The following is an 11,379-nucleotide window of genomic DNA, read 5'->3' as shown; positions in this document are numbered from 1 at the left end:
GCCGGCTCCGGAGGCAGCGCTCCACTCTGCGTCTGCGGGCGCAATACCCGACCGGGCGGTCGGGAGCCGGCACCCGGGGGACCCACGGGAGCGCCCGCTCTCTGCCCGTCCCGGTCCCCGCGTCCCCAGCCTCGGCCTGCCGCCCAGGGTCGGCGCGGACTCCCGCTTTCCCCGTGCACCTGCTCTGCGCAACCTGGAACGCCGAGCGGCTTGGAGAAAGCAGGGGAGGCCCGGTCCCGCCGCGTCAGCTCCGCTATGGCGCCCCGCAGGACAACACCGGGGTGCCAAGAGGCTCTTCCCGGCCCTGCCCGGCCCCGCCCGGACGGACCACGGCCGCCGCGGCCCCCCTGATCCTCGCCGCCCCGGGATTTCCAGTTGGAACGGCGCGGACCGAGCGTCCGGCCCCGCCGGGCGGAGGCTGTCCGCTCCCCGAGGACTGGCAATGCGGCGGGGGTCTCACGGGTGGGAGCATCCGCCGCCAGCGCCCCGCGCCCCGACGGGGCAGCGAGCCGTCCCGGGGGGCGGTGAGAGGACCAGGAGGAGGGGACTCCTCGGTGGAGGAGCTCCGTATCCCTCGGGCGGATGAAGGCGGCTTCCCGTTCTGGGAGATACCTCCGCCGAGCGCCCCGACGGCTGCACAGGCCTCCGAGTTCACCGGGGCCCGGGACCGATTCAGAGGGGCCGCTCACCGCCCCCGCCTCCCGCGCTCCGGCCCTGGGCAGAAAGACCCTCCGGGCAAGAGCCACGGCTCGGACCCGGGCGGATGGCTCCCCGGAGGATGGTGGGCGGGGACGCCCCCGGGCGAGGTGGGCACCCGCGACGGCGCCGACCCCCACTCGGGCGGTGAAACTTTTCTCTGAAAAAGCTACCACGGTGAGCTGCACCTTGCCGCTGAAGCGAGAAGTGGCTCGAGGCGCTTTGTGGCGAGTGGGGAGAGCCCCTGTAGTCTCAAGGCGGCTCGGAGAGCCTCTCTCGTGCCTGACGGCCGCCGGTGGACTCGGAATGGCAGTTTTGGGAAATGGGGGAAAACGCGGTGCCTTCGGGACGTGTCTGGACCGATCGTGCCCGCCAGCGTGGGGAGCACGGGGTCGGGGATGCGCGGAGCACTGTGGCCCCCCCTCGGCGGAGCGCAGCCCCCGACACTGACCTTCCCGCGGGGGGGACCGGGACGCGCCTTTCACGGAATTAGCCTCACAGACGTCTCGCTATAACTTTCGTTCCCCGCCACCTCCCGGACACACCGCACCCGCTCCGCAGCCAGCCCGTCCCGTCCCGTCCCCGACGGCTCTCCCCGTGCCCTGCCCCTGACAATGCGTGAAATGCATCACTGTCACCGGGCGCGGGTGACAGATGAGGCGAAGGCGCGGACCCTTCGCCAAGGTCAAGTTGAAGATGCCGGTGGCAGTGCGGTCGCCGCCGGCTGAAGCTGAACAAGGCCCTCGCGGGGGCCCTTTCCGGCGTTATATTTCTACCTCCCCCGCTTCTCCTTTGCCAGCCCTTTCTCCGGGGACCTGCGGGGCCGAGGCGCGGTCCCAGGGACTGGGGTACTGCTCGGTGCTGAGCGAGGGGGGCTGGTGGTGGCGCGGAACGCCGGAGCTCCGGGCTTTGGAGGTCCGGGGCGAGCCCGGCCGGGCAGTGCTGGGCCGGGGCGCGGAGCTCCGGTTGCGGTCACAAGCGCGGTCACCGCCTTGAAATAAACAGCAAAACGCTTCGGGGTGAGTTTTACCCCGCGTTCAGCGAAAGTTTTCCAAACGGAGTCTGGTTAAACAAACACTTCGCCCTGCTCCCGGCTCCCTCTCTCCCTAGCCCTGTGATGATTGATATTTTTTATTCAGCCAACTTTTATTTACCTTGCAAAAATGTTGGGGACAAATGTGATAAATTACAGATATGCAAATTTCTTTGAATGGCGTTGTAAGTGTGTCTCGCTGGAGCTGAATAAGTCCTTGCAAGTCGGTCTGCGCGCACTCAGGACCCCAGGGAGCTGATCAAAGCACCCTTTCTCTTTCATCCCCAGTATTCTCCTCCAAACTATTTCGATACAATATGTTTCCATGATGCACTTAATGTGCTAGGGACACAGAACTCATTACAACCTAGCTAGTTCTGCCGACCCCTTTGTTCAGAGGCATAAAGTTAAAAAAAAAGGAGGGGTGGAGGGGAGGGGGGGGAGCGCTGCTAGTTGCCAGCTTTCTGAAATGTTAAAGCATGCGTCATTTTTCACCAGGTCTCGTCTTGATATCCTCAAAAGACAAACTATGAAACCGGCCTCAGCCCTTTCTGGCATTAATTACGCTGCTGTCCAGCCGATCTGTTTTTCCTATTATATGCATTTCTCAGCAGGGATTTTTTTTTTTTTTTTTTTTTTTTTTTTAATTTGCAAGACTAATGCAGCTGCAAGTCGAAGTATGAATACGTTGTATCGGTATAGAAAAAAAAAAAAAGAAAAAAAAAGAAGTGGAAAGGCCGAAAAAGATGTCAAAGTCAATGCTGATGTTTTTCTTGCTTGCCCCACGTTTGAGACAGTGGCTTTGGAAAAGAGTTCTGAACCGCCCTGTTATGTTAACTGGTTTTTCCTCGAATTATAAACTTCTTAGAAGGGAAAAATTTCTGCTGGAGGCTGCTGAAAGCAGGTTACTCGTTTTACCGATGTGCCCAACAAATCCTTTTTTTGCCGGAGAAACGCTTCAAAGTATTTGGGGAAATCACTGAAAATTAGATGCCCCGAGTTCAGGGCGATCGATTTCAAACCCATGGCGAGGTGGCGGCTGTTTGGGGAAATGACTCCAGCGGGATGACAGTAAGAAATAAACTCTATTTCAGTGGATGGCGCGTTTGTTTACGGGGTTGATTGGTTGACGGAAATGGCTGGCAGCCAGTTCTGGGAAAGATTCCAGACCTGACTCCGATTAACCCTCTCTGGTGAAACTCTGCTGGAAACCAACTCACCAGCAATTGCCATTAATCTACTTACTAATTAAGCCAATTCATTTCTAAAGGAGAAAAATTCCTTTCTTTGGCCAAACTGATGGGAGGAAATTTGAAAGAAGCGCCAAACTGTGTAACTGTAATTCAGCCAAGGACTGCTAAAACAAGGTGTTGATATATAGCTGGAGATTTAAAACAAGTTTCTAGGGCAACAATCCTTTGGAGACGGTGGTATATAGTGCATAGTAGATGAAGCTCGAATAATGGTGGACTGCAGTGTGCAATTGTATGGACATTGGTTGGAACCAGGACTGCTTTTCCCAATTAAGCCGCTCAAGGCTTTTACTCCTAATAATTTATCTGTCCCGTTTTAACGTTACAGCCTTGGGTGACAGCTACAAAGAGCATCTGTGCCGGACCCAGTGAATGTGGTCATAGAATCATAGAAAATTCTGTATTGGAAGGGACCCACAAAGGTCACAGAAGTCTTACTCCTGCCTCTGAACAGAGCAACACCAAAATTCACATCATGTGCCTGAGACCATTGTCCAAAAGCTTCTTGAACTCTCACAGGTTTGGTGGCGTGATCCCCCTTGGCTGTGGGACTTGACATCCAACTTTGGCGTGGTGTCGGGGAGGACACTCCGTCTCCCCTCGTCCCAGGATCTGGATGAGCCCAAGAAGACACAGGGACACGCTCTGCCCTCGCAGTGCCCGCCAGGGCCTGCCAGGGGTTCTCACGGCACCCTGGAGTCCCGCGGTGCCGCTCCAAGGCTCTCAGCGGTACTGAGGTATCACCTTTTAGGCGAGCAACGTTTAGCTCGCTCTGGGCCAGGGAAGAAGGGGCCCAGCGTGACCCGGGCAGTGGCCGAGGCAGGGGTGAGCTGGCCCGGAGGGCGGGGTGCTCTTTTCAGAGCAAGCCGCCACCCCCTGCACTGCTGGCAGCAGAGCGCCCGCAAGGTGAGGTGAGTAGAGGTCACGAGGGAGAGCTTCACCCTTCGACTCGGCTCCTGCAGGAGAAGGAGCAACCCCCGGCTCCCTGTCCTGTTTGTCAGCCCTGCAGGCAGCATCCCCTGCCCGCCCCCGCCCTCGGGCAGGCACAGTCAAGGGCACCCGCTGTCCCGGGCAGGCCCGGGGCCCCTTCACCCTTCGCTTTTGCCTCTGAAACATCCGTGTCCCCCGCCGTTCTCTCCCCCGCACCTTTCTCTGTCCTGCACCGCTCGCAGAGCAGCCCCGCCACTGCCTCCCGTCTGGTCCCTTCTGTGCCCCCGGCGTCGGGGAGCGCCGACATTCCCGAGGCAGCGCTGGGGGTGTGGGGTCTATGGCAGGCACGGAGCGGGGAAGGGAAGGTGCCCAGCCCCAGCCACTGTGCTCCTCCAGACCCGCGCCCCCCGCGCCCCCAACCACCGGGCTGGGCGCATTAAGGGCGCAGCCCCCGGGGAGTTCGGCCTGAGAGACGACACGCTGAAGGAAGGATAGCTTTAAATTAGTGCAACCGACCCTTCGTTTTTCGTTACTGTTGTGTTTCGTTTGCTTTGGTTTTGTTTCTTTTCAGGTGCAGGGAATTGCAAGAGGAACAAATTAAACCTTCGGCGGCCGTCCCCGGACAAGGCGGCGGTGGTCAAAGCGCTCGGCGGGAGGTAGGAGGATGCTGAGCCCTGGACATGAACAAACCACCCTCCCAGAAAGCAGCAGCCTCGTGTCACTGCACGAAAATGACAAGATCTCATGAAATACACGGTACCACCAAGTGATGACAGCAGAACTATGGACTCGAGGTGGAGAGGAATGGGGAAACATTTCCTTCAGCAGCTGATGGCAAAACTTAGCAGGTGCTGTAGGTAGTGCGCTGTGCCTTTTTATCTCAAGCAAACACTCAACTTCTTAATTTAATTCTCTCTCTGAGATCATAAAAAATAGGATGCAATATCCTAAAAAGACTAATGACATTTCACAGGTAATGCAATTTAGAAAGAAACACTTCCATGTTTTCTTTTCCAACAATGTGCATTTTTGTAAACTGCTATAAATTGCAATTCAAAAGCCCTGATCTCGCCATCCCCAATCATTTTTTATACTGATCAAATGAATGCAGATACTCCCATTTGGGAGGGGCGACATGACATTTCACTTGGCAGTTCTAAACAGGTCACAGACCTTTCACAGACCCTAAGGCAGTGGGAGGGAGCTCTTTACGAAACCGTGTAACCAAATCAAACCAATGGTTACCCCTTTTCAATACCATTGGAATGGTTTGCACAATGCTATTCACATAGCAGCAGAGAAACTGAAAGGATGGTCATCCAATGGAAATTTCTTTTCTTTTGTTTAAACTTGTGGAGCTCCAAAAAAAAAAATAAAAAAAAGGAAAACAATTACTTTTTGTATGACAAAAAAGCTAAACACTTCTACGTACAGCCATACGTGTACACCAGGGCCTTCAGTGCGCCTGGATGTTTATACAGATATAGTCACACATCTGTGTGTGGGGATGTACATTTATTGGAGATGTTGCTTTGTTTGAAGCCATAGGCACAAAGACACAACATGGCTGCCCTGGAGATGACCTATTGCTTTCAAGTTGCTTGAACACATCAGAATTTCTATTGTTGAGGTTGATTAATTGAAACTGATAAGTTACCATGAATAAAGATTGTTTTTCTGTTTAATGTGGTGGGCCTGATTTGGTAAATGCTTCATTCATGTAGCCTTGCAGTGCAGCATATGGGCAAGATTCATTCAGTATCGCAAACATATACAATTTATTATGCCTGTATGGTCACAACCAAAAGGCCTTTCTATTTTAATGACAAACTTTGAATGAAAAATTCCATTTAAAGAGTCACTAACATTAAGTGCGGCTTTGTAATTTATTCCTGTTGCCGGCTGCCGGGGAATTGAGCCCTTGGAAAAGCGAAGGCACAGCGGGCAGGGCCAGCTCCAGGGCCAAGCAGCCGCCTCTCGAAGGCCTCAGCGCCCCATGCGTGTGGAGGAGCTCCTCGTGTCTCACACCACTGATAAACTCATCTCTGTGGTGTCGTGTGGAGGAGCTCCTCGTGTCTCACACCACTGATAAACTCGTCGCTGTCCTATCGTGGCACCAGCTCCACCGCTGCCTCCCGCGCTGCGCTGGATGGGGCAGATGGGGGACCCGCCATGGCCTCCAGCGCCTCCTCTCTGGCCAAAACTGCCCGTGGACCCATGAACGCCTCTGCTCGGAGCTCAGGTGTCCACCTGGGCCTGCCCACACCACCGGAGGAGCCGCACGCCGAGGGCTGTGGTGCCCTCCCTGCCCGTGCTTGGGCGTCTCGAACCACGGCACAGGTGGGTGGGCGGAGGCTCAGAGGGGGCTCCGCATCCCCACTGAGCACACCCCAACCCCAGGGCGCCAGGGAGGGCAGTGGGATGTCCGTGGGTGCCCTTGTGTCCCACTGTGTGTCCTCCCTGGCTGTGGCTGCCACCACGGGGCCGTGACACGGAAAAGGCATGGGAGAAACAAAATGCTCCATCTGCAGTAGATGGGCTTGTCCAGGAGCTGAGTTGATACTCAAGAACGAAGTCAAGCCCCACCATAGCCAAGGGAATCTTTGCTTCAACACTTCACACCCTAACCTTTCTCCTTCCCCATCTCTTGCTGGCTAACCACTGGTCTAAAAGTTTTCAACACCGGCAATTCTCAGCCTTGACCTCACTTCTGCTTAAAAAGCCAGTGTCGTTTTCTGCATGAACCATTCCCAAGTGAAACAGGTCAAAACAGAAACAAAGCCTCACCCAACAAGGGAAAAAATATCGAACTTGAAGTGAAGATGTGACAAAGACGTGTCACAGGAACTACTGTGTGGTGCAAATCACTACATTTCAGTCCACATGTAGGGGGTTTGGTCCTGTTCCTGTCTGTTTGAGGGGACTTGTAAAACAACATTTCACAAAATCAGCATGTTTGTCAGACAAAGTAGAGGTTCTGTAATATCACAAATAAGCAATTAATTATGAGGGTGAAATTTATGAAAAATCCCTTGAAAGAGCCCTTTCAAGCATTTTTTTAAAAATATGACCTCTTAACCCCTTCCTTCTCGATTGACAGAGTAATTTGAAACAAAAACAATGTAATCTATCAAAATAAGTTGTGTTACTTCTGTAAATCAGATATTTATGTTTGAGCTTTCTCCTACTGACAAGCTGTAAAGGCCCACTGTTATCCCAAGGCTTTATCTCTGAGATTCTTGTCTTTTCTGCTCATTAAGGGTCTGTCTGTAGATTACAGAGTCAATAGATGCAAACACCAGACTGTGAGAAAACTCTCCCTGAGTACATAAAAATCAACAGCACTGGATGCTATACAATGAAAAGCATAGATGTTTGTAGGTGTTCAGTTTTATCATCTTTAAACAAGGAAGAGAGTAAATATTGTGGTGAAACTTCACCTTCCAATGTTTTACACTTCCTTCTGCCATTCCTAAAGGTGGATCTCCCTGCAGCATCATTTTAAAATGGCAGTGTAGGTTTAAATGATAGTTTACAACTGTTTTGAGTTTTCTACCCACAGCTACAGTGCTGGTTACGTATCCAGCTAGCAGGTAATAGTCATGATGACTTTACACCTAGTTTTATGGATTATCCTGTAAAGGTATGTAGTGGAGCTCTTTCACATCACTAAAAGACTGAAGGATCTTGGGCCCTGAACAGGCTCCTTCAGTTCTTGAGAAGTGCTTTGAGGGGCATATTTTCAGTATTTCCTGCGCTATTGAGTCCAAGTTACTCTATGCACTTTTTTTTTTTTTAAATATTGCAATGTGTGCATTCTGGATATTCCTTTGTGCTCGCACGTTAAAATGAGACTAAAGTAAAAAATATCCACAGACCAAACTCTCAGCTTCAACCCAAACCACATGAAGGGGAAATTATCTATGAGAAAGCTGAAGCACAGAGCCCGATGGATTTTGCCAAGCTATTAATAATCGAATATGACTGTCAATAACACTCTTAAAACATCCACAGGTGGTGTTTGGGGCCACCCTAAAAGCTGGCAAAACCCCAAGGTGATTTCCCAGGCTTGCTGTGAGTAGCAGCAGCTCTGCAGTGGGCACAGCTCGAGAGGAGCTGGCTGCCAACCCAGCGGTGTGGATCATGGGGCAGCGGCTGCAAGCGGGGTTCAAGGCGGGTCACAGCCCACGAGTGTCTTCTTCCCTCTGCTGCCAGTGGCTCCCATCATACCTTTGCAACAGCTCAGTGATTCGTGTCGAAAGAGCAGTTAACTTCCAGACACTGCCCGTTTTGCCCAGCAGCAGGGTAGACCTGGCATCCCCCCTGAAATGAGGTTAACTTTGGGACGGGAGGGAGGGAGGAAACTTTTAAGACGTTTCGATGCTTTACGGTTGTCACTTCATTTATTTCTTCTGAATTAACTTCTCCTGCCTGTACTATTGTCACGCCCCACCCATTCAGGTGTATCGTGCTTTTCCAGTTCACGTGTTACACCGAGCAGTAACTCCTCGGAGCCCTGAAAGAGCCTCCTCCACAGCAGAGCTCTACACCTGGGTACCGAGCAAGGCTGTGCTTACAGCTTATATTTGTAACTCCTTTGCAAAAGCGGCAAAGAATTGAGAAAGTTCTACTGGAAAAAAAGAGAAGTCTATAGATAAGGTGGGGGCAGGTGTACAAGCTGGAACCTGTTTAAGATAAAGGGGTTTAATATGTTTCCTAAAATATTTTGTTTTGCAGGGTGTTAACCTAGCACGTGATTTTCTCTTTTACCTTTAAAAGGTTTAAGGTTCTGCATACTACATTTTAAATGAAATCATATTTGCATGGAAATAAAGAAACTATATTGAAGCTGATTAAGTCACAATTATCTTTACTATAAATTCTCTTGTATTATTAAGCTTGTATGTAGAGGTAGACAATTGGGGGAAGTGATGCACCATTTGAATCCTAAATTCAGGAACTTCAAGAATAGATAAAAGAAACAGTTCACTTCCTAAAATATACTTGATTTATATTATCATACATTCCTAAGCCTCTGTTTTTCCATGCCTTTGCTTAAGTAATTATTTATTTCAGTAAACATCAACAAACTTAAAGAAAAAACCAAAAACCCTATGCATTAGAACATTGTTATTTAGTTGTTTTGAGAATAATTTCCCAAGCTGAAAACAATTCTAAGAAATTAAGATACCTTAATATTAAAATTAAGATTTACTGCAATTAATTCTACCTTGGTATACAGAATTCTTTGGATTTATCCATGGGATTTATCTGGATACAATCAAGACATGATTTCATTGGTGCTTTGACATGGATCACTGAAAAATGTTCTCACTTCCACAGTTTGTGTCACCAAAGGGATGCATTTCACTCTTTAAGAAAGGAAATTCACATTAATGTCACTAAGTGAAAAATTCTGAACTGATGCAAATAATACTTTCATAAGCTGACAGCTTGCAATAAAATCAATCAAGGACATTTTAAATAGGAATCATATAACCAAAGCATTCCTTTATGTTTGCATCAGTTATGAGGGCCTTGGTATCTTGAAAAGATATTCTAGCTTGTCATTCTTGGCATAAAACTGATAATTTTAAAATCAAGTACAGTTGTACCATTCCTTTCTAAAATGCAGCTAGCAGTGTTCTAATGTATTTCTTTGGAAAGCTGGACCATGTAATTTTAAATTTAGAACTTTTCAGTTTTCCTCCCTGAACATTTGATCAGATGATATGAAGCAAATTCCTTCTATTTTTGGAAGAGTAAATCCTTGTCTGTTTTTGCACCACCTACTGTGCTTAGTAGTTTAAAAATCTTATTTAAATAACCCCTGCTTTCTATCTGACTTATTTATTACTGCTGGTTTTTAAGGGTATGTTGTCTCTCTGTTACTATAGGTACACAAACCCATGAATTTGATGCTGGAAATGTTGAGAAGTCCTTTCCTCATCCTCAGCTGGCATTTATCTCAGACAGTTCTTGATAACTTGCTTCTTTTGGTGTGTGCTTATGTATACATTCATCTGGTGTGTGACTCCTAAAACTCTCCAGGGAAGGCTCCTGCAGTCAATATTGAAAAGTGCTCACGTGTCAAGACATCAGCATTGACTGAGGCAGAAATGAGAGATTTGGCAAAAAAAAAACATGATTAGTGCTAGGTAGGTCAATAGTTAAACTTGGGAAGAGATGAGAAAGAGGGTTGTTTATTCTTTAAAAATTGTAAATTTTCTTAGTATTTTTTGTTCATTCCACCATTCATGATAAGAGAGTGTAGGGATACCAAACAGAAAATCCATACATCCAAATAGATCGGATTCTTTCCAAAAATTTCCTTACGTATGGAAGCAGGGATGAGTTTGGTTACTACAGAATATTCTACACAGTTTACCAGCAGTCAAGAAGAGACTTTGCAGGGCAAAAGAGTAATTGAAAATATTAAGGATTCCTTCAGAATATCCCACATGCTCTTTGAGGGGAAACTGCTGGGCAGACACCAGCCAGTGGGACAGGTCTCTAACCAGAATGACATTACTTAGCACCGGTAATTAGATCAATTATTTCTGTATAGCTTCAATTATGCATGCAGACATTGTACTCTATAGCCTAATCAACTATTCATGAGAAGGTTATCAAGCCTTGTGCAGAAACCAAAATACGACTATATGTTGGAGGAGTCTTGTTGAGTCACCCTTCAAATAGCTGAAATGATGAATTTGTTGGAACTACTTTTCAATAATATTAAAATATTAAGGTTAGGCTTCCTTTAAAGGAAATAAATAATGAATTTGTTCCTAAGAATTTTCTCTAGTTAAGGGAATATTTTCCTTTCAGTTAAACTGTTAATGCAGTGAATATTCTTTTTGGGCTTATACTTTTTTTTTTCTTTCCAAAGTTCTGAAAACGAAACATATTACAACTGTGTTCCAGACAAGATGATTTTGCTGTGGAAGCAACTGCTGAAGTATTTCAGAAACAGGAATATTCCCACATTATTTTCCTTATGTTCCACATTGCCCCAGGGAAGGTAGCAACAATTCTTTCAAATCACCAGACAAACATGACACCCTTGTTGCTGAAAGTGTAGTTTCTTTTTAACACAATCTAGCTGGTAGTCTTACAGTATCTAAAGAACACCAAAACAAACAAAAAAATCCTCGAATACAAACATTTTTCTTAATTCAGCCAATATTCAGTATTCAGTAAGAGTGATAAGTCTAAAGAAATAAACCAAGTCTGTACTACAATTTTGTAATCTGAAACATATTTCTGTCTTGCTAAAAGAGAGTGGAGAACATTTTCCATGTATTTTTGGTAACAGTGAAATGCAGTTGCATTTGAGCTTCTCTCTGCTTTCCTTGGAGCCCTATAGCTTCCCTCTTCCCTTGAGACCTTACTAAGCAAGACTCTGAAGAATGCTAAATGACATTTGGCACCTAGATATGGGATGGAATCACAGCTTGCACTTTG

General features: G+C 48.2%; 1 protein-coding gene across 1 annotated transcript in view; it reads right to left on the bottom strand.

Moving 5' to 3' along the window:
• Nucleotides 1–1,325, bottom strand: part of LOC107215534 (collagen alpha-1(I) chain-like) — a 6,041-nt gene extending 4,716 nt beyond the window's left edge. Inside the window, exons 1-2 of the mRNA XM_015651759.1 lie at nucleotides 1,247–1,325; nucleotides 48–1,174 (exon numbers count right to left, since the gene is read on the bottom strand). Of these exons, the coding sequence (XP_015507245.1) occupies nucleotides 48–1,174; nucleotides 1,247–1,325 (1,206 nt within the window). The remainder of the gene's footprint in view (nucleotides 1–47; nucleotides 1,175–1,246) is intronic.
• Nucleotides 1,326–11,379: the final 10,054 nt, after the last annotated feature.

The sequence above is a fragment of the Parus major genome, chromosome 2 (genome assembly GCF_001522545.3).
Source record: "Parus major isolate Abel chromosome 2, Parus_major1.1, whole genome shotgun sequence".
Taxonomy (NCBI): domain Eukaryota; kingdom Metazoa; phylum Chordata; class Aves; order Passeriformes; family Paridae; genus Parus; species Parus major.
The sequence above is the reverse complement of the archived record's forward strand: the minus strand, read 5'-3'. Positions and strand labels throughout refer to the sequence as shown.